At 39.2% G+C, this 23,773-nt stretch overlaps 1 protein-coding gene and 2 long non-coding RNA genes across 5 annotated transcripts in view; 1 reads left to right on the top strand and 2 right to left on the bottom strand.

Annotated features, from left to right (window-relative positions):
• Positions 1-2,945, bottom strand: part of YTHDF3 (YTH N6-methyladenosine RNA binding protein F3) — a 24,048-nt gene extending 21,103 nt beyond the window's left edge. The window contains exons 1-2 of one of the 2 annotated variants that reach the window (XM_048061722.2): positions 2,613-2,945; positions 781-805 (exon numbers count right to left, since the gene is read on the bottom strand). In XM_048061722.2, the coding sequence (XP_047917679.1) occupies positions 781-805; positions 2,613-2,636 (49 nt within the window). In that variant the 5' untranslated portion in view covers positions 2,637-2,945. Of the gene's footprint in view, positions 1-780; positions 806-1,497; positions 2,002-2,612 lie in introns of those variants that run through there. The other variant, XM_048061723.2, reaches the window with a different exon arrangement.
• LOC106039050 (uncharacterized) lies at positions 2,165-23,773 on the top strand. Of its 2 annotated transcripts, none has more exons than XR_010829701.1 (3): positions 2,165-2,252; positions 18,821-18,878; positions 22,454-23,773. It is a non-coding gene; the product is annotated as an uncharacterized lncRNA (long non-coding RNA). The 2 variants fall into 2 exon arrangements; XR_007162543.2 differs by lacking the exon at positions 2,165-2,252 and adding an exon at positions 14,739-14,945.
• On the bottom strand, positions 14,939-22,223 carry LOC125182544 (uncharacterized). The gene is made up of 3 exons (XR_007162542.2): positions 21,919-22,223; positions 20,868-21,119; positions 14,939-20,228 (listed from the first exon to the last, which is right to left on the bottom strand). It is a non-coding gene; the product is annotated as an uncharacterized lncRNA (long non-coding RNA).

Raw genomic sequence — 23,773 nt, 5'->3', positions numbered from 1 at the left:
TAAAAAAATAAATGGGCAAAAGTGTACTGATTAAATAAAAATAAATCCCAGATAAATTATTTTGAGATCAAAGATAAATCCCAGACCAGAAATAAATTGTAAGATATAACCTTAGATGCTGTCTAAGACAGACTTGCCAAGTATTTTTGAGGGAAGAATATTAAGTAGTTAGTTGTTTGTTTCTGTTGGAGGGAAGAAACCCCGATTAGTATGGTATTTAAAAACTAAGATGTGGACAGAAATATGAAAAAGAAAAACAAAGGGCCTAGAAAAACTAAGAAAACAGTCTTGACTGACTAATACTAAAGTGAAAAGCCAAGAAATTTTCTGAAAATAAGGAGGGTGATCTGTTTTGCTCACAGATATGAGTAACTAAATAGTCACGTGGCTGTTATCTCTCAAGCTGAGGAAGCTGTTCAAAGACTCTTCCTGATGATTCTAGTAAACTGATTCTATTCACTCTACAGAAAGACCCAAGGTATACTGTTAAAGAGATTATACAAACATATCACAGAACATCAGCTAAAGATAAATAGCTATGTTATCTGCTTACTCCTGACATTAATCTTCATCTGCAAAATAAAACATTTTAAATTGATGTGCCATTGTGCAATAGAAAAAATGCTGGGAAATAATATTTGGCACACCATTTCCTGTCATCTTGCTCTGAAATAAGACATCCTATAGCTGCATTCTCTTCCCATAATTGTCTCAGAACACATTAACCTCCACAAACAACAAGATCAGAGATTTACACAAAATTACAAGGAATCAACTTACCTTTATTTCCCTGTCCTTTAGGTCTCTGTATATAGGAAAGGGGGGAGGGAAGCAAAAAAGAAAAGTTCAGTTAGAATCCTCAGATGTTTACTTCAGGATATCTCCATTTATTTGCTAGTTCTGTTCTTTTCAATTTAAATATAAATTCAAACTCTTATAAAAACATGCTGATATACAAACCCAACAAAATCGTTTTAAAATTGAAAGAACTTCACAGAAAACCATTAAAGTATTCTACAGTCTTTTACAGCATGTGAAGTTTAACTGGTGGTGAAAGTGTGAAGAAATGAATTTTGATTGCCCCTCCTTGAGAAACATAAGCAATAAACATAGCATAAACTGAAACAGAGGAAGTTAGCTTAAGATCACTGCCAGTGCTAGAACCTTATTATGATACGTCATCTTTAGAATTGACTTAAGATTATTTATCAGAGAAAAAACCTACCATGTCTTGCCTTTTAGATATACAAAAGTATATAAATACACAGTAATATTGCAAGCTGAACTACAAGCTGTACATTCTTCATTTAGGCAATTACATTAAGTCTCTACACTTTCACACACGGAAATACCTTAAGGAGAATTTTTTTTCAGGATTAGTCATTACAAAACACTGTTAATCTGTCATGCACTAAGAATCACTGTAACAGTACAGATCACAGTATCCTTAATTCCTCTACAGCAAAATAAAACAGCTTAAAGACAGAAACAACTAACCCTGAGAACTTAATTCATCTCCTCATATATGTACAATTAAGCATGACTGGGTCCCCTGGCTCCATCACTCTAGCAATTTTTAGTCCTGAAAGACTGGGTTATTTACTGGTTTGAAAGTTTAGTGTAGGTTAGAGATAACCACCTCCATCTTGCTTTCACACGCATCTGTCTCAGAGTTAGGTGCCTGTTTAACACAGCTCCATCTAAAGCTGCATTGGTTAGTCACTCCGCTCTCCTCAAACCAGAAAAAATATCTGTAATATTAAAAGCCCCAGCTATATCTTCTTTTGTGATATATCTCATCCAGGCACGCACGGATCAACAAGAGACATAAAACTAAAAGAAAGTCGAGAAGCAGCAGGCCCCCACAGAAGAGAGGGGAGCAGTGAAAAGCTAAGAGATCACTGAGCTAGAAATAAGTGCATAAAAGGAAACCTGAGAGCATGCAGAGGGACAAAAGAAGCAAAACACTAAAGGCATACAGGGAAAATAAAAGAGGGAAGGAGGCTGCAGAGAGAAAACTTTTGGGGAGTGGCAGAGGCCCGAGGAGGAAGCGGAGAGCGAGGCAGAAAAGCACGCACCGAGAAAAGAAGAGCAGCAGAGGCCTACCAAAGATTAGTTAAAAATAAAAAACAACCTCGCAGGCCTGGGAAGGATCGCAGCACAGCGACAGGGAAGAAACGGAGGAGAGCGGGTGGAAAGAGCGGAGGCCGCGGGGAAGGAAGAGAAAGCAACGAGGCCCGAAGGGAGGAAAGGTGGGTGAGGAGAGAGAAAGAGAGGCGTGGAGAGCGAGGATGCGCCAGCTGCAGCCCCAAAACGCTAGGAGGGCGGCACGGAGGCGCCTGGGGAGCGGGGCGAGGAGCCCGGGAGGGCCCGGGCACACAAAGCCGCCGGGCAGGGGGGCCCCGCGGGCCTGGGGAGGCGGAGCGGGGCGGATGGGCGGCTATAAATAGGGGCTGCGGAGGGGCCCGCCAGCCCGGCCCCGGCCGCCCGCACAAGCCCATGGCGGCCGGGGAGAGCGGGGAGGGAGGCGGCCGCCGCCCCGGCGCCGGGGGAAGAGGTACCGGAGGCGGCCGGGAAGGAGAGGGAGAAGGGGAGGGAGGGCAGGCCGGTACCTGGTCGACGCTGGTGGCTGACATTCTTCACGGGGAGCCGCGATCCCCTCGCTCCGCCTGGGCCTCGAGTGGTCGCTCGCACGCCGCCCGCCCGCCTCCTCCTCCGCCTCCTCCTCGCCCTCCTCGTTCTCCTCCCCGCCGCCTGATTGTCCCCGCAGGAGGCAGCCGGCCGGCCGGACGCAGCGCCGCTTCCCCCCCCTGCTCCCGCTCCGGGCTCCGCTTCCCCACAATGGCGGACGGGCTCCGGCTCCCACTTCCGCTCGGCGGCGCCCTGACCTTCCGCTCCCCCTCCGCCGGCGGCGCCGCTGACCTTTCCCTCCCCGGCCCCGCCTCCATGTCACGTGGGGGGGGGGCGGGGGGGAGCGGCGACGCGCTGCCAGCGGCTTAAATGGCGACCGGGAGGGGGCGGCGCGCATGCGCTGGGCCTCCCGTGCCCGGCTGGAGCCGCGCGGTGCGCATGCTCGCCGGGGACAGCTGGGGAGAGTTGATGGTGATGGGCTCAGCGCTACTGCGCATGTGCAGAGCGGGGCGGGGGGGAGGGGAGGAGCTGGAGGCATGCGCGGGGAGCAACCGGTTGTGGCGGTTGTGGGACGGGGACGTGTTCCAGTCCCAGCACCAGCCCCAATCCGAGCCACAATCCCAGTCACAATCCCAGTTCCAGCCCTAATCACAGCCAGGCCAGGCCCTGAAGCCCCTCAGTTGAAGCACTTCTTCTGACAGGAGTCCCTGCTGTTAGTGCCCCCCACACACACATTGTCACCCTTAGCAGCAACGCCAAGATTTGGTGTGAGAGTGCCCACGAGTTTCTCACTTGGTTAAACGCAGTGTTACGTGTATGGCTACTTTCACCTCTCGTTAATAAAGCACGCAGGCCTTAATCACTGTAAACACACGTTCAGCATGCAGAGGTGGTTCCAGTAGCAGATAATCTTCAATAAAAGCCAAGGCTCATCTGACAAATAATGAGGATAATCAAGCATTTATGGGCTTGAATCTGAAAAACTAGCATCGTAATTCAAATGTTGTATAGCTTTGGGGGAGGTAATGCCTTAAATCCTGTACCATCTGTAGTGTAAGCATAGTGGTCTGGGCAAAGTGAAGGGTACATCACTTGCAGTCAGTTCCTTTTGCTACAGCGTGCACATGTATTTTTTCCTCACAAAGTAAGGAATGTCTTTTTTGTTGTTTGTTTTTTCCTTAGCAATTATGCAAACTGATCCAAATAACTGGGTAAGCAACCATTCTGCATGGAAGACTCAGGTTAGAGTGGATAATAATTTCTTGCTATTGTGAGCATTATACTGGACCTTACATAAAATTGGTGTAGTTATGACTTGAGTGCTCATTTATTCCACTGTAGTGCAGTCTGTAGTTCTGACAAGTACCCATCAAGAAACATAGATGCTACAGTCAAGAGGGAAGCAACGAGGATGATGAAGGGTCTGGGAAATACATTCTGAAGGAAAAGATTGAAAGAAATTGCTTTAGTTGGGCTAGAAAATAGAAGAATGAGGGTTGATATGAATACAGTCATCAAATATTGTTATGTATGAAAGAGAAAAGTGATCATTTTTATGTGCACTTTTTGGAGCATCACAAAATAAAAAGGATTTAAACTGTATGTGTAAAGTTGGTCTTCTTTTATGACACCTGGAAGAACTAGCTGACCTTTCCTAGATCTGTAAACTTAACGATAGGACTACTTTAAAAGACCATCAGAGCAAATAAGATTGCAACCCTGCCTCTGTAGCAACACTGTTACAAAGCAGGAGGGACCCTTTATGTTCAGTCTTTAAAATCACATTTCTCTTTTTTTTTTTTCCTGTTTTCCTACTCCATAGACTGCTATGTCATAAGGGGTTTCTCACTGTTTGGTGAAGTGGATCTAGTTTACACGCAAAAAAAAAAATGCAATAAGACAGAGGAAAAGTAAAAGTAACTCAAACATAGAGCATGGGCACTTAGGTGGAAATAACCCCCACCTCACATCTGTCTATCTATCCATCCAGCTATTTATCCGTCCATCCGCACCTTAGTCTTACCAGTAAGCTAGACATTCATTTCTACACTTTCTCCCCTGCTGGCATCTTCTATCCTTATTTTATTTAACCACAGTGAAATAACTTCAACACCAGAATACTTTTTAGTATGGTGATTAGAATGCTGCCACAATAAATGTGGGTCCTAATCTCTTTCCACTGAGGAGCTAATTCAGATTTCTCACCATTTCAGGGACACTACGTGGCCTACCATGTTAGATATTGAATATGGCATTAAGAATTCCAGTTTTGGTTTTACAAACCTAAATATGACATTGGGAACACTAGACAGGAGTCTTCCATATCAGTCCATTAGGGAAACCAGGCCAATGAAACAATGGGTTTTAAACCATCTGGTTGATATTACCTTGCCAGTTGTCAGGATTTTATCCGGAGATTTAGGAAGTGTATTTTTTAACCTCTTCTCTTTGGAATCATAAAAGGACAATGAAATACCATTTTTTTAATGGCCTTCCTGGTGGACAAAAAAAAAAATTTGCAAGTAAGCATCTGAGGATTTCAAAAACAGGTTTCAGGGAAAGGAAAAGACATTTTAGTTTAGTTTAGTTTAATTTAGTTTAGTTTAGTTTTTAATCTCATTGGATTTGGCCTCATGTCATTACTGTTTTAAGCCAAAAGTTGTTGAATATTCAGGGATTTAAATATTGTTCCTCTTATACAACTAAGTGTTGCCTTTGAAAAACTGCTGGTTGCTAGTGACTTAATAGCCTCTATTCAGTTGAATATGCAATGTAATAGTGGAATAAATGAAACCAGTAAGAATTTAGGATTTATTTGTAATGGTCGCTGCAATATGTGTGACACAAATCCAATGTACTGCAAATATTTTCAATTTTTGATAAGGCTGGTATCTGTACTGGGAAGTGAATCTACTTTGTTCCTTCTTATCTGTATCATTAGGAATGTGGTAGAGTGAAAATTATCCTTAAAGAGAGTGCAAGTTCAGCAGGATTCCAGTCTGCATTGCAAGCTTTAAAAAGTCCTAAGCTCAAATGAACCATTTTGATGGGAATAATGCACCACTCTGAGGACTTGCTGGAATGCTCTGTGGCAATTAGTTTTGTAACATTATAGTTCAAGGTCCTGCATTATGTGTCCCTAGAGACCTCAGAGGTATATACATTTCATTTTCAAAATGCTTTTAGGTCCCTTTTTTATCTCTTATTTTTCATCTTCTAGTAGTTATCCTCAGGAAAATTGCTTGTGATCTGAACTGTGATAGTTTGATTCCATAAGCTTTTGCCATCAGATTACCATAATGAAGATTTGCATCATCCATGTGTGTGATTTGCAGAGTTGGTGCAGTTGGAGCTATGTCTAAGCCAACGTACTGTCAATTCTCCAGCTGGACATTGGACAGGGATTGCCAACCAACAGTTACATTCACTTCAGGACTCCAATTCCTCGTGGTTGTTTGCAACACATACCAAACTGATGTGGGCTTATGACTGTGAAAAGGTCTTATGTAGCTCTAGACTACTATGGAGCTGAGCAAGAGGATCCTTTGTTTCAGTACAGAATCAGTAGGTCATTATCAAAGTTTTCCCTGTTACATTCAACAAACCCTTTTGGATTTTTCCATTCTGTTTTCAGAAGTTTGTTGTCAATTTAATAGCAAATTGAAAGGACAAAAGAATGACAGTTTACCCTTTTGAGAAACATTTTTCTCTTCAGTTTTGCTGGACAAAAGCAGAAGAATACATATATTTTAAAAATTAGGAAAATTTCATGGTAATGCTTTCTTTGAAAATAGTTGGGATTTCAGACAAAAGTTCTTAAGCTCTTAGAAAATGTAGCAAGAATTCTTTTCTTAGCACCTAAAATGTAAAAAAGACCAAGTCCAAATAACCATTATTTTCTCAATACATCTCAGAGGCTCTCACTGGACTGGAAAACAGGTGCAGTCTTAGCTACAGATAGAAAGTGACCCAGAGAGTCTTACAAACTATTAATAGACGGCAGACAAACTGTAAATAGCATGATGCCTGTGTTTCTCAGTGTAGTCAAACAGATCAAAAAGATTATGAAACCTCTAGTTACAGAGGTAGGAGATGGATGCTATCAATGTTCTTCTATTTCTCTTTCCAGAGTGTCTCAGTTATTAGCACACCTCAAGCTGCACCTTGGCATTGAACCTCTGCTCCTTGCCTCTGTGGTCAAGAGGCTGGGCTGCTCGTCTTCATCTGGCATGAAGGATGATCACATCAGTGAAAGCCCTCAAAACACTGCCACAAATGAGTGCTGATCAGCGCAGCCTCAGATAACTAAACAGTTACTCTCCATAAGTGAGATTTGATAGTTCTGAGCTATTAAAAATAGGAATATATTTATCACGTATAATTTAGGCAGCAGTAATTAAACAACTACATGCTCTTCATCCTGTGTGAAATACAATCCTACGCTGAAGGCCAGGGCAGATCCCAGATTCCAGCAAGCATTCTTTTCCAGGGTTTGAAAGGTTTGAGTGGTACGTTATCATCTATGGAATGGTGAATTTCAATATACAGAGCAGGCATTCTGGAACATACACTAACCATAAAAGAGTGATAATGTTGTATGATATGTTAATGTTGTTGATGCACTTCTTGGGAATGAGGAAATATGGGCTTGCATTTACAAAAGAGTTCAGAGGAAAACATTTTATGAAAGGACTGCAAATAATCATAGTACATATAAAATTATAATTGATGGACAGTTAAATAGAATGTAATAGCCAATAGGTAACACTGTTACAGAATATTGCACCTAGGTTGGTGGTCTTTAAAAAAGACATTCCATTGTTGAAACAACAATGATTTTACCTCCTAATTACTTTGATTTTATTTCCTTTGTTATCCAGAATATTATTTTTGGTGGGCTCTATTAACTGGCAAGCTTTTTTTCCAGGTATATACTAATGTAAAACGTTGGTATATTTGATAACAATGTGTACTAGCTGTTTGGCTTAAGTAATTGTATAATCACATATCATAGTAGGCTGGGTCCATGATAATGATTAGTTGCTGATGGATCTTCTCATATTATTTCTTCTTAATAAAATCTTAAAAACAAAACAAAACAAAACAAAACAAAAAACAAACAACTTAAGTTCTTGAATTCCCTGAAACCTTCTCTGTCCATCAGTCTGCTTTTTTAATCTAAATCTCACTCACCTTTTTTTTCTAAAATGAATATTTTCTCTTGCTGTCTTTGCTCCTAGTCACAACGAGCAATCTCTTTTTTTGGTGCACAATGTTGCTCATTTTAAAAACGTTTGAAGCTTAGCTATGCCAACACCCTGACTACAGCCCAGAGGGATGAGTAACAACCAAGTCCTGGGGTAGAGGTAGCCAGGGTCTGTATATCAGGGGTACTTGGGGCCCACATCACTGCGCTTTTAAGACTGTACCTCTACGACTTCCTTGGCAAACTATATAACATCTAGGAAAACCAACAACCGTCTATTAAAAATAAATAAATAAATCTTGTGTGTGGCTTTAAAACACAGACGCAGACCCCTGCAAGCAGAAACCCTCTTAAAGTACGCTGTATGCTCATGTTCCAAATTGTTTTATATGCCAGCTGAGAAAAAGCATGGAACTATGGCATAGACGGTGCTCAGATGTATTACTGTTCGTCCAAACATTTTTTAGTAAGAAAAACTTCTCTAGTTCCATTTAGCCTGTGACATTTATACTCGTGGGCAGCTGCTTGCATGTTTCATTCCGGTCTTAAGATTTCTTTGAGGAGCTGGAGGTAAATAGAATCATAGAATCATAAAATCATTAAGGTTGGAAAAGACCTCCAAGATCAGTTGGTCCAGCCATCACACCTACCACCAATGTCACCCACTAAACCATGTCCCTAAGCACCACGTCCAACCTTTCCTTAAACACCCGGAGGGAAGGTGACTCCACCAACTCCCTGGGCAACCCGTTCCAATGCCTGACTGCTCTTTCTGAGAAGGAATGTCTCCTAATTTCCCACCTGAACCTCCCCTGGAGCAACTTGAGGCCATTCCCTCTAGTCCTTTCGCTAGATATTTTCGAGAAGAGGCCGACCCCCAGCTCCCCACACCTTCCTTTCAGGTAGCTGTAGAGAGCAGTAAGGTCTCCCCTGAGCCTCCTCTTCCCCAGACTAAACAACCCCAGTTCCCTCAGCCGCTCCTCACAGGACTTGTGCTTCAGGCCCCTCGCCAGCTTCGTAGCCCTTCTCTGGACATGTTCCAGGGCCTCGCTGTCCTTCTTGTACTGAGGGGCCCAAAGTAACCTAGCAGTTTAGATGTGAAGCCTTACATGGTAACCTGTTTGCCTGAGAATATGCACTGAAATGCAGTTCTTTAATTTTAGATTAAGTTTATAATTTCTCTGATGTTCAAGAAAATAACACCCAGTAAAGGTACAAAAATGCAATAAGTGAAGAATTGTATTCCCGAAATATGTTTGCCTTCAAAATATCCGTAATAATTATCTTTTTTTCATCTGTATCATGTTCCTCTGCTATCTAAGGGTATACATTAATTTTATATGTATATCACTTTATATAATCAATTTTGCATGATTATGTAGATTATATCGTCATGCTTGTTTATTTAAAAAGCACCTTTTTAGAATCATTTTTTTTTACAATGAACTATGGTAAATTTCTTTGTCCTTGGGTGACAAAAGGGATGCATCTCCTTAAAAACATCTGCCTTCTGGGATGCTGAGGTCTTGTTAATAAATCCTGATCTAGGTACCAGCCAGTTTCTCAGTCCTTGGAAGCACAGATCCTACTGAAGGAAAAAGCTTCTGTATTTCTGTGTGCATCTCGTGTGCCATGATCTCTCACTGAACAAAACAGGAAAAAAATGTACGTTCATTCTCCCTGAGCAATATGAGAGGTTAAATTCAGCCCTGTTATCATTGTACATTAGAATTGCTCCCACTGACACCAAGCTGAATTTGCCCATCGAAAGTATAGAAGCTGCAGAAGGCAGCATTATGATTAATATAATGTGTTATTTCTGCGTTGCTAAACAATCTTTACAATTTACCATTGCATGCACAAAATCCAGCCACCCACCCCTTTATCAGTATGATAACAGAAAGAATTAATCACCAAAGTCTAATAGAATTTAGTTAATTTCTCTGTTTGCCCATTTCCTTGACCAAAGTATGTGGGAGAACCAGACCTATGAATCAGAACATTTGATATTTTGTACGTGCGTCACTTTAAAACATTTAATGCAGATCTGGAGAAGGGGAAAGCCTTGTTTTCTTCAAAGTATATAAGCTTTGCATATATCTTATCAGCACAGCCACACAGCATCCCCAGTATGAATGTATTTATTTAAGTAGGCCCTAAATAAATGATACATATATTTATATCCAAATATTTACAAAAGAATATAATGAGCAAATATGCAGCAAACTATGATTCCCCCATCGTTATCTGTAGGAAGAGTGGAACTTAAATTCTGGTTTAAAGCAGAGATATCTTGTACTGTACCACATACAGACCAAAATACCTTACATAACTTCAAACTAAAGTTAAAATTGTAATGATTGGTACATAGTACTTTGGTCATTTTCATTCAGTCTACTAAAAATAACTACACTTCCTCATTAATTACATATTTTCTCTATCACTACTTGTAGCTCTATATTTCTTACAAGAATTAATCCATTTTCAGTCATGCCTTACTGTAAAATAACAATACTGTGGATTTAGTATAAAATGGGTGAAAAATACTTTCAAAACACAATACAAACATTAGAACCAATAACTTTTTTTTTTCTAAATTTAGACTAATTGAATAAATATGAGATAAATCTTACTGAACTCATTGCATGACGAAACCTACAACCCATTGGCTATTGCAATCCACTTTTATTTTAACAGCCTCATCAAAGAGAGACAAACAAAATCCTTATATTTCACTTGACACAGATGATGACCATTTTTTTGAGGCTTTTCATTAACCTACATAATCATTTCTGATCAGCTGCTGGATCAACTCCATCAGTTCTAGTCCACATAAAAATGTCTCCAGGGCGGGGAGCCCTGTATTGTTTTTTCTCAACATTGGTTTCTCAGTTCTTTCACAAATTTCTGTTTGCCACTGTTTGATCTTTCAGCCATCACTTACTGCATCTCATAAATGTTTGTGCTGATTCTGGCACAACAGTACTTTCTTGTTTTCTAATGACACTTCACGGTAGTTTTTCTATTTTATATTTTAGTTGCCTGATCATGGCCATCTCTATTCCCTAATTTTACAAGGGCTACACTGGCTAGCTAATATTAGATAAGGCATAAGTACTAAGTTGCTTAAGGTTTGGTCTCAGTCCTGAGTCAGAGTAAACTCAGTTTACTTCAGGCCAGCTACACATCACTTTAAATATCACAATATTTTAACATTTACAATCAAATCTTAGTTTCCTGCAATAATAGGTCTGAAATCTTCCTGAAAAATGTCCTTCACAGAAAACGTTTAAAGTATGAATGACATACTTTATGAAGCAATAGTCAGATCAACTACAGAATTTAAATAAGTAACCCTCCATCCATAATTGAATTAAAACAATGAAATCAGTAAAAGTATTAACAAACCTATTTATTGATTCGTGTTATATTATTTTTATTTTAGGAAATTACACAGATAGAAGGCCTATCACGTGTCTCTGAACATACTCTATAGTCACATTTTTAAAACTATATTTTTATATAGTTATATAGCCACATTTTACTGACCAGTAAACAACATTAGGAGTACTTTCATTCTTTGGTTAGTTATTTTTCCTTATAAAAATTATGACATCTCAATCACTCTCACTCACTTGCTTTCATTTCAAAGGAGAACTTCATTTTTTTTTTACTCTGGGAATTCTGATCATTAAAGGGCATAGCTCTCTTAATGTTTTGGACCTAATAAGTTGGGAAGAGAATGTCTCATTCTGAAGCTCCATAAAAGCCAAATTTTGTACATGGAGCAGTTTGACTGATGCTAGTATTTTTTTCACCTTTATTAATTTAGTGCTTTTCAGAGATGTGTCTTGTTTTCAACAATAGCTATCAAATAGGAACATTTTAAAAGGGTAAACTGAGAGCTGCCATTCCTATTTTCAAAAGCTAAAACATTTTGCTAATAGATATATATATTTTTAAAGAGATCCACTAGGTGGTGCTTGAAATAAGCTACCCTGGTGTGACTCACTTAGCCTTGCCAAGCACATCTCAGAAATCCAGGGGCAACTGGGAATTAGTGTGGCTGTGGAATAACTATAATTCATTAGTTTAATCTCCAACATGAATATTCGTGGCAACAGGAATAAGATTTCTCTCCAAGTGCTTGGGTTTCTCCTTTTCCAAAAACAGGTTTTCTATTTCAGAAGTAGAACTACCTCTTCACCACTTTTGAGGTATACAGCTCTCAATTAAAAATTTCAGTGATTCTTCACCTCTGGTACCCTCAAAATATTTATTTATTTTTGTAGATTATTTTCCATATTATTTTTTACATTTGAAGAAGAATTCTGTCCCATTCAAAATGATTTGCACAAGTAGTTCTCTAAACATATTATATAAAAACAAAGACTGGCATTACCAGACTGCTGCTTCACTCCTGAAAGAAGTTTAACTTCCAATAAGAAATGCAGGAAGATTTTTGCCATGTTACTGAGCATGGCTGAGGCAAGGAGCAGGAAGGCATATATTGTATATTATACAGGTACAAATTGAAGATGCTGTGCCAAATTCCTTGTAGAGACCAAGGAGTGTTTCCTCAGGCAATGCTTTAGCCATTTGCCGCACAATCACGCTTTCTAATGCAAGCCAACACCCTCAGAGCTTTGCAAAAAGCACAGCCACAGAGCAATGCCCTGTTAGTTGCCCGATCATTCCCCTATCTTTCAATCTGTCAGTAAAAGCTTCTGGCATGATTACTTGTTCCTGACATTGCTCGTCTACCAGAGGGTTTTACTTCTGTCAAACATCTGTCCAGCACCCCCGTGCAAGCTCCACAGCTCCTCCAGCTGCCAGGAGAAGCTGACAACTCCTTCAGCCCTTGGGCCGCTCTGATTTCCTCTCCTCTCCCTTGAGGAAACTTAAGGTGGAATTCTGGCAATTCAGGTTTTCATTCTGCGTGTGGTTTCGAGGGAAGTATCTCTCAAAGGACATTTCTCATCTCTTTGTAGACCCCAGGAGAGCAACTCTAATCCACACAGACAGGGGAATATGGGCAGAGGTGAGGAAGGAAACAACAAATTTGTTCCTATCCTTTCTGCTTGGCTAGAGTGGCAGGTAAGTGGCCCGAGGCAGCTGCCCAGGCTGCATGGGTATGTGCAGTGCTGGCACTTGCATGGCCTGTACGAGTCTTACCTGAGAAGCAGGCCAGCAAAAGCTGGAGCCATCAGAGGGCTCTGATTGCCAATGTAGGCCTGGGAGAGCATCAGGTTCGAGGTGAGGGAGCTGGGGAACTGACGTGGGGGAGTCCAGAGGGAAAGTGAAGTTAATACTGAGGAGGAATCAGAGGTGCTGCACTAGCAGCTGTGGAGAATTAGCATGAAGGTGACTGGAAGTAACCATAGTGGAACAGTTTGAGAGACACAGGATAAATTTACTGTAACCCAGGCTTCTGTTATTCATAGAAAAATAAATGTTTAAAATTAACATTGAGGCAGGGTATGAAGGAAAAGCATATGTAAACAGCCAGTGGAATAGCCTGTAGATAATCTATAATAAAACTCCCTAAAGGGTGCACATGCAAAACCAGAGAATTCAGACCTTGTTATTGATAAATGCACTGCAACAAAATGCAATGCGACATTTAGGAATAATGAAAAGTCTCATTTGCTCATAGCCAAAGCACAAAGGCTCTTTTCACCAGAGTTTTTAGAATCAGAGTGAGATATACAAACTAGGGTGATGTACACAAGAAGTTAATCTTTCACTTTCACAATGGGTGCTTTCAGATGGGAAACACCTCGTCGGGTATTTTTCATGCTTAAAACAGCCTTTCAATACTTAAAGAGGGATTGTAAAAAAGATGGAGAACAACTTTTTGTCAGGAAAATAGTGATAGAAAAAGGATGATTGGTTCTAAACTAAAAGAGGGGAGATTTAGATTAGATGTTAGGAGGAAATTCTTAATTCAGGGAGTGGTGAGGCACTGGCACAGGTTGCCCAGAGAAGCTGTGGATGCCCCATCCCTGGAGGTGTTCAAGGTCAGGCTGGATGGGGCCTTGGGTAATCTGGCCTAGGGGGTGGCGTCCCTGCCCATGGCAGGGGGGTTGGAACTGGATAATCTTTAATGTCCCTTCCAACTATTTTTCTATGATTCTATTCTACAATTCTATGAAAACATAGTCTATGAAGAACGAGTTAAAGAATATTGATCTCACATAAGAAAAAGAAAAGGATTTGGGTCATTGGAAAAATATAGAGAAATTAATCATAAACTGAGATAGCATTTTGTGTGTAGTTGATTTATAGATCATGGAAAAGGAGGGTTAATTATTATCTGCAATGCATTCTGGAGTAATGTTGATTTGAGTAATCTAAAATATGCAGATTAGAAAATGTTAGTGTAATCCTCAATTAATATGAAGGTGACAGTTTAAAGTCTTCCTTTTTTTTTATTGTAGATCTGAAAAGGAGAAAGAAATTTTATATATTGTCTGTTTTTTCTTCAGTCTGTTGTTGCTGTTTAGTTTTATATCTGAGTATCTTCATTTTTCAGTATATATATTGCCAAAAACTAAAACCTTTTTTAAGCCAAAACACCTGTGAGTTGATGGAGTTAGTTGGTTTTACTGTTAAAGTATCACTGTTTATATACTACCGTTTGTATTGTATGTGATTTTATCATTTATGTATTCGTTAAATTCATTTTTGATGACCTAACTGTTATTTACAGCCTCTGTTTCAGTTTCTTGGCTAAAGAGGAGACTGAAAATATTTGTTCAGATTACATCAGCGGCCAAATCGCCAGAGCTACCGCTAGAAGTGCTGCACTCGCATGCAGTTCTGGCTGAACTGTAGGTGGCCATTTCAGCAGGGAGCCAAAAAAAAGAAGCCCTTGGCTCTGTGAGTCCTGAAAGGGGGATGGAAGGAGCTACTGTCTGTGCCAGACTCAGTAGAGAGCATATTGAAATCAGCATTCAGAAGGAACATACTCTGACCTCTATGCTTTAACATTGCACATACTGTTATCAGATATAATTTGAAGAGAGAATTCAAGTTCAAGAGCTGAAAAAGGACTGAATAGGTTTTATGTGTCTTTGTAGGACCTCAGCTAGGACATGGGAAAGAGGTTAGTTTCTATTTCAATGAAATAAGGTTATGTAAATTTTCACTCATTTAAACAAGTCGTTTAGCTCGGTTGTTATAACTTCTTGTAAGAACTAGGAGCAATATGTTTCAAGATCAAAAGAAGAAAATATGACTTTTTTATTATTTAATGCTAAAGTAGGACAAATGATGTTTTCTTCAGTTAGTTTTTAAGTTTTCCAGTTCAAGCTAACCAGAAAAATGCTTAGGTTAAGTAAGGATTTTTTTTTTCCCTGTCACGTTCTGAAATTGCTATTAGTTTTAAGGCTAAATTCATTTGTGGAGTAACTTCAAATGACTTAACAACATTACTGCTTTAGAAACGTTTTCTGGGACAATCTGTAAGACAGATATTAGAGCTTAGAGAGAAGTCAGTCTGAGGAGAGAACTGCAGAAGAGTAACTTGACTGAAAGCCAAACCAACACAACCTTTGTAAAGAGGAAGAAAAGTGCTTTGCTTGCAGGCTTTAGCCTGTGAAATAGCAGGTGAAGATGTCCTAAAAACCGAGTAGATTTTGCACAGGATATCTCAGAGCATGAAGATGATTAAAGATGATGAATAATCATGGCTTTTGCTATGAGTTAAATATTGAGTGTGTGAGGGGAAAAAAAAAAAAAAGGAAACAACAACCAAAAACCTGGAGTGAATGGCAGTTTCTCAAAATAGAAGGAGGTTAGTGACAGGCCATCCCAGGGATCTGTGTTAAGACCATATTATTTTCCTTTGGAAGCAAAACCTTTTACCCACTTGTTCTAAAAATAGGCTAATATGAGATGGAAATAGCTCTGTTAGAATCCAAAGATGAGATACCCCTTTGCAACAAGACAGAGTTGACTAATAACTATTCTGAGATAGAGTACGGTATGTGCCGGTTTTATGGTTGTATTGGCTTCTCAAATATATATCAAGTCCAATTTATTTCCACGCAATTGTGCAATTGCTTACACTCTTTTAGGATTGTCACATCCACTTCTTCCCTCCAAAACATTTCTTACTAGCAACTAAAATACAAGTATGCCTTCCTGGCTTGTCTCATGGATGATTAGCCAGCAAACTCCCCCCTCCCTACTCAGCCCTTCTCTGCCTCCTCTTCAATGCCATGGCAGACAATGTCATCTCTCTGCCTGTCATTTTGATTATACCTGAACATCTATCAGACTCCTTTCTCTATCGTCCCTAGTTCATACCTCTTTTTCACTACTTCTCTGTGCATACCACGTCTAGGATAGAATTCTCGTTGTCTGTTCACAAAGCTGGTGTTCTCATTCGTGTTATCTCATTCATGTTGTCTCATTTATTGAGGCCTTTTTCTGGTCTTGTCAAATACAGTCTTGTCCTGCTCACACCTATCTATGAGGCTGCTGTAAAAATTTTCTGCGTGCTCCTTAAAAGTGTTCTCTCTCTCTCTGTGCATTCTTATACTCCCATTTCTCTGTCACGTCAAAACTATATTGCTTCTTCAAATCGAAGCATTTTTTAGTGCTACCATCTAATCTATGACACCAGCTTTTCTGTACCAGTGATTTAAAATTAGGTGCAGACTCCCTTTTGCCCTCACTATTGGGAAAAGCTCCATATGATAAAAGTCCTCTATTTTCTCCTTTCATTTCCAGCTTGAAACTCTTGTCTGGTATACTTCCAGGCTTCTCAAGACCTCAGTTGCAAACATGCAATAATTCATGCCTGTTGTTTTGACTAGTATGGTCTTACTGTTTTTTGTTGTTGTTGTTTGTTTTCTGTTTGTTTGTTTGTTTTTGTTTTGTTTTGTTTACCCTCTAACTGTGCCTTTTTATATCTTTTTTTATATGTAGATGCAGGCTGTCTGAGGCCAGGACCCTCTTTTTGTTCTATGCCTACATAGAAGCTAAGAGAAGAGGGTAATGCAGTAACATCAATAACAGCATCAATGCATACATAATATTTATGCATACATAATATTATTCATTGTCAGTGGCTTTTAGGAATCACAGGCACCTTTGTGGCTTAACCACTTCATGAAGGTATCTTCTCTTTCCTCCTGTGCTCATGCCTTTCATTTAATGTCACTGATATCACAGCAAGTTCCTCTGCCTGGACAGCAGCAAGGACCTCACAAGGAAAGACTGTTTCAGTATCTAAGGACAGTTCTGTCCTCTGGCTACCTTCACACACTGAAGAAAGAAAAATGTTGGTAGGAGATAGAAATGAGTCTATTATATATCCTGTAATGATGCTGCTATAAAATCTCTGGATATGATTAGTATAGGCAATATAGACAGCATCATGATTCTTTTCAGCTGAGTTCCATGAAGAAATTGTAAATAAAATAAAGAATAAAAATGCTTAATTCGTTTATTAACTCAGTTGATTCAGTGAATACCTAGTGATTGCCAACCTGGATTAAAGTTTATATATCATTCAAGAACTCAAATATTGTTTTGCTTGGCAGGCAAAGGTTTAAGTAAACAGGTCTACCCTGAAGGTAGCAAGGAAAGATGATGCAATGTAGTTATTTATTAGCTTTGCTATTACTGTCTGGGAAATGGGCAAATAATGCCCTAATGCTTAGAAATTAAATGGGTTAAACTGCACTGCTTGGTCTCTGCCCAACTTCTTTATAAGTTCCTAGAAATAAGCTTCTTGGTAAACTTTATAATTTTCTGAAGTGCTTTATTCTCCTTTGGTACTTTGTGACAGTTTAAGCTCTTTTAAATATCAAGCCATTCATTTAGGTTTTGCAGTAAAACTACTCAGAACTTTTTATTTTTTTTCGCAGAAGATACTCCTCATTTAAACTCAAAGTTTCATACAGATGTACTAATTTGCTTTCACAGAGATCTACCAATTTGGACTGAGTTCTTTCCTGAAATGTTCAATGTTGACTGTTTAGTCACTTCAAGTGTGATATCTAAATATACATCTGATATTTTAAATCCAAACCCAAACATTTTGACACAGTATGCTCTCATAGTTCTTTCATTATTATTATTATTATTGTCTTTTTTTTTTTTTCCATTATAAGATGAAAGCAAATATTGAAATCTTAGAATACAGTAACTGGATGGTTCTCCTCTGGACAGATTTAATTTTATCCCTAGATTAAATTAGTTATTTGAAAAACATATAAAAACCTCTTGGTCTCAGGTTAGGGGAAAAAAAAAAAAGTATTTCTTTAAAAAAGCAACTTAACTGACTTAACTAGGAAAAAAAATACTGAGAGTGAGAGAGGTTGGAACGAGTTGCCCAGGGAAGTGGTGGTGTCACCATCCCTGGGGGTGTTTAAGGAAATGTTGGATGTGGTACTTAGGGACATGGTTTAGTGGGTGGCATTGGGGGTGTTTAAACCAGATGATCTTGAAGGTCTTTTCCAACCTGAATGATTGTATCATTCTGTGTTGGATTCTGTGTTTGTTGTTCAAATCTGCTTTCCATTCGACTAGAAAATAATTTATGTAGTGGCGCATACCAATTTTACTTTCATAATACCCAACAGACACTAGTGTCGGATCTACACTCATAGTCACTCTGCTCACTTTCCTCTGCAATCTGTTTTACAACATGGTTATGAGTTCAAGTTTGCTCACGGGTTTTGACAGTGTCAGTACACCTAAACAACCATGGCATTACAGTTCTTTGCTACGGAGCTCACATGCAGAAGTAATGCAAACCAAATGAAGATATTCCTTGACCGTGTCTTTGAAACATTTCACTGGTTATCTCCTCTAAAATATATTTTAACTGACCATAGAAAGTGGGAGATCCCTTATCCAACATATATTCTTATCTGACTGAATTAGTGTAAAAACTTGCAAGAACAGTGCTTCAGTGTTAAATATTTGACACTAATCTAAAGCCTTGTTTTCTGGGTGTCGTTTTAGCATCAAGACAATGCATGCGAATGAAGACATCTAACTTCAAAATTTTCAAGGTTTTCAGGTACTATCATTGTTTTTATGTAAGTTTTATAAAATTATAGACTCTTAAATCAGTGACAAAACTCCTATTGTCTACTATTTTAAATACAGCGAGATTAAGACTACTGAAGTGATACAGCAAATCCTATTAAAGTCATTTATGATAGGACTTCAAAGTCAGTTAGGTACCTAATTCTCCTGTTATTATAGTTAAGATGAGGTACATAAATAAATTGGCTTTGGGTCTTAGGGACTTTTGAAAATCCCACCCACTAGCATACAATTTGCAGTTTTGCATCTGACGTAGATCTGACTTCTCAAGGAAATAAATGTGCTTTATGTGATCATTTTGCCTGCCCATCTGTCTGTCAGTCCATCAGTCTGTCTCTTATCTGTCTCTCCCACTCAGAACTTTTGACTCTGACAGATATTGTTGACTACATTTGATGAGAAGGCCCAAAGATACCAAGTTCTTCCAAAGCATAAGGTCAGGGAAAATAACACAGACTCTATTCTCTCTCTCCCCAAGAGCTGCAACATGAACTCAGCTCTTCTTAGTCCCCTCTTGCCTGCCCAGGTTAACCAGTCAGCATGCCTGCAGTTGAAAGCCACCACAGTCCCTCCGTCTCCACCAGGCCGAAGGTATGACCTTGGCTTTGGGAGCAAACAGTGCGGAGAAAGCAGTTGGCACTGTTCTGCTGGGGGTGGTGTCAAATTTGAAACAGATCCAGGCTAAACCAGGCATCATGAGTTTCACCCATCTAAAACCAGTCATTTACTAACTTCAGATAGCCAACGAGGAACAGTGGCTTCTCAATACAGCTTCTGAAAAAAATCTCTCAAAAAACATGCATTTTCACTGCAAATGAACTTCTTAAAGTTCCTCTCTGGACCCCCACAATTTTGACATCTTGCAAAGAGAAATCATTCAATCAGTTAGTAAAAGACATGTCCCTGGAGCAGCAGCTGTACTGAGAAGTTGATTTTGGTGACTACCCTGTACAAGGCTCTCCAATCAAGATTGGTGACGTGCTGCAGGCAGGATATGGACTGTGATTTCATTTTGGTTCACATGGGTAATATTTCTCATCCTCCATGTTTGCATCATCTTTATCCCGTGTGATCAGCCAACAGGACAAGTACCATGCCAGGAGGAAGCAGTGGAACTCCAATCCACAGGTCTCAGATCCAACTTTACTTCTCATGCTCAGGCTCTTTTGTAAATAAATTAATGCCTGGGTCCATGAAGCTTTATGTCATCAAGGCAGTGGACATGGTCAGTAAAAGTACAGTATGAAATCCAGTAGAGATGACTGAGCTTCAGCTAGAAACTGAGAAGCTGGTGTCAAATGAAGTTAGGTCAGTTAATCATCTGAAAGAGTTGAGACAATACCAATTGGAGGCAGCATAGACCAGGTTTTAATCCAGTGTCAGAAAGGAAAAATAGGGTAGAAGCTATATATCTCACCTACTCAAAAGTATATTTATGAAGAGCATTTACAGAGAGTTGAAAACAGTTCTGTACCTCTCTGGAACCAACCATTTTCTTTTCCAGAAAAGATGCACCATTTATTGGTGGCTGATTTTTGTCTCGATATCTAAATCATTACAACGTAAATTCTATTTGAGGAAAATTATTTTTATTCACCTAGAGTGAGGCAACAGCGCAATATATTCCTCTCCACCTCATAAACCTATTTACCAGTAGGAATGAGGCCTACTGGTTGCATTAGTGTTTGGTTCATAAACAGATGTGAAAGCTTAGGCTACTGGGTAAGCCCAGACATAACATAAACTGGGCAGCAGTTTGTTAAATTGGTTTGATTCTGGTCATAGCACCTATGTTTAGACAGTCCAAAGCTTGTCTAGGTGAGAAGAGGCCTGTTGTTTCAAATAAGATGGTGGTCTGCTGAGATAGCATGCAGAACTAAATAGATACAAAACTAAAAGAAGGGCCATAAAATGGGTCAGATTTTTGGTCAGGAAGTCAAAACTAGCTGTGGATACTTACCCTTTGTGTTTCTGCAGGCACAAATGTGTTCATGGTGAACCTGGATAACTTGTTGCAGTATCTGCAGGTGCCCGTTTCTATGTTAAGTTTTTAATCACAGGTATCAGCTTGCATATGATTTTCCCAGTGGTTCAGAGAATCAATGATATATATTCTCATGTGAAAAGTAAATTTAACTCCTCTTTACACAGAAGCAGTAAACTTCATAGATTTTTGAGGAAAGTGAATGTCTTCAGAGCTTCAGCATCTCCCCTGAACAAAATATACCATGTACTAATTATTTCCCTGGAAATTGTTTTAGTAATCTTTGCATTACTATCTTATTTGCCAAATATATATATATATATTTTTATATATATATATATAAAATATATATATTATATATATATTTCTGTGACTCTGCTTACTAATAGATCATATAAATGAAAATCATATCAATGAAAAACATATCAATAAAAATCAATGCCATTCTTATCTCCACAGCACTGGTAATAAATGATACTCATGGAATATAAGAAAATGCAGACTTGCTGAGGAAATAAAATTAAACATTAATTTTACAGGGGTCATTGAAGTCAATAGCACTGCAATTTGATTTCATTTTTAAGGCTTAAATCTCTACAGAAGTGGTTCTCAGCTTTTCTGTGCCTGGAACCCCTTCATCTTCCAGTTCCCTTCTCATTCCCTGGGAATCTAACTCAGACTCTCATATCCCCAATATTTCTGTATTTTCTCTGGTGTTCAATGAGTATCTGTGTTTACTGTCAGCAGTACTGATATTGTTTTATTGTTATTTTCTTGCTACTTATTCAGATGAAACACTATGTCAGGTATACTACTCTCTGTATTTAGAATTCAGAGTTTAAATTCAAAGCAAACTTATTTACTACATACATCTCAGTAGATTCTATGTGTTAAATTACATTTAATACATCCATTTTTTCTAAAGTAATATTTTTCAGCAATTGCTGCAAATGTTTTATTTTTCCCAAAACGTCCCTTTTCCAAAAGATAAAAATAATATTTTTCCGTGCCTTTGAAATTTTCATACCTCATGCAGGCTTCCTCAAACTACTGTAGCAGCTTACAACACAACAGCAATGTTTATTCAGTGACGAGAGAACTGCTCTGCAGTCCTTCTTTCTTTCTATCTTTGTATATTATGCTTGTAAAATATATAAGCTGTTCCTGGAGCAGGATCCTGAACCAAAGTTCCTGCTGTTAGTACTCTGATTGTTCTGCTCTCCAGTCAGGTTCATCTTACCATGCACTAAGACCCAAATAACTCTAGCAAAATATGTGTACTAGAAGTAAAGGACAGAGTGTTCTCATAGTATCATTTTACAGCGGTTAAGGATTTTTTTTTTTTTTTTTTTGAGATAAGCATTTGGAGGTGGAGGAGGGGAATCAAACCTGGGGTTTTTACAGTCCTGGCAAATGTTCTAACCAGCAAGTGGCGTTAATATAAACTGATTCCTCCCATTCTCCTCCAGATGCTATGTTTTAATGACAGATATTGATTTTCTTGGTTTTTGTTATGTTTTGTTTGTTTGATCGATTGTTTGTTTGTTTGTGCAAAATTGCAGGACAGGACTCCAAGAAGGGCACACCTTGAGAGCTCAGAATCAGGCACCCAACTCCCTGCCGGTAAAACTCCATTTAGAAGAACCTAGCTCTTCCCAGGCAAAAATTTGCTAACTCAGGGCAGTGGATGCTGCTTCTGTGCCAGGACTTGTATTTATTAACCTGTGTATCCTGCTGCATACCACAAACAGGACTAAAGAGTTAACAGAACTAAGGAGTTGCCGAGTGCAATCAAGTCAGGTACAAAGAAGCGGAGAACCACACCTTGAAACAACATGCTTTTATTGAGTATTTGGCAGTAAGGGAAAAGAAACTGTAATTTGCTACGGTAAATCATAACTCGTAGAGGGCTGCTGAAGGCAGTAACTATATGCCTAGAATAGATTCAGGGAGAAAGACAAGGCATTTGAACGCACAAATATTCACCCTATTGATTCTGCTTGTTGATTTTGCTCTCAGCTTTTCAGTGGCTGTCAGCCTCAGAAACCTGAGTTAGCATCTTTTATTGCTTTTATACAATAGAAATCTTGACAAACTGCAAAAGCAGCAAAAAATTATGATCATAGGTCCCAGGGAGGGACACTGCAGCCAGCCAGACCAAACACACAGTCACAGACAGACATTGTGAAATGCACAGATGCAGGCAGGGAATAATGAGAAGTTTGCGGAAGAGCTGTTCTGTTTGCTAGCTTTTCTTTCCTTTTTTTTTTTTTTTTTTTGGCTCCTCCTCACCATTAGTTTACAGAAGCTCTGCAGTGAAAACGCTGTGAAATTAGTTAGATAAACTTCAACTAAAAATGATGGATAAGTGGAAAACTGAAAGGTGAAATTAAAGCCTGCAGTCTTCAATTAAATGTGAAGCTGATAGGTAAATCCTTTCCAATAGGTACAGGCACAAATTTATTTGGAAGAAGGGAAGAGACAAGAGGGTGAAGAGAACCTACACAGGTCTTTCCTCCCTTTCTTTAAGCACCTATAGTGTGATATATATTCTCCCAGCCATATGTCAGGGCTGGGCTTGGCCATTATCGCTTCTTTAACATGCCCAGACTTTGAGGGGATGCCCGTAAATCTGGCAGTTATTAAACCATCACCTCTGCAAAATGGTTTGGTGTGCGTGATTCACACTCTTGCTACAGCAAGGCAGCAGGATCAAAATCTCTCCCAATCAACATACACTCTTTGAGTTACCCTACCAGTTCCTCATCACAAGTGTTTTTCATCATCTCTTCACACGCCAAGGGTTGCAGTGTTTTACAAGGCAGATTAATTAAACCTGATTTAATTTAACTAGAGGCTTGAGGTAGGCTTATACTATGCTT

This window comes from Anser cygnoides, chromosome 2 (genome assembly GCF_040182565.1).
Source record: "Anser cygnoides isolate HZ-2024a breed goose chromosome 2, Taihu_goose_T2T_genome, whole genome shotgun sequence".
Lineage (NCBI taxonomy): Eukaryota > Metazoa > Chordata > Aves > Anseriformes > Anatidae > Anser > Anser cygnoides.
Note: the sequence above shows the minus strand (reverse complement) of the source record. Positions and strands in the feature narration are given on the sequence as shown.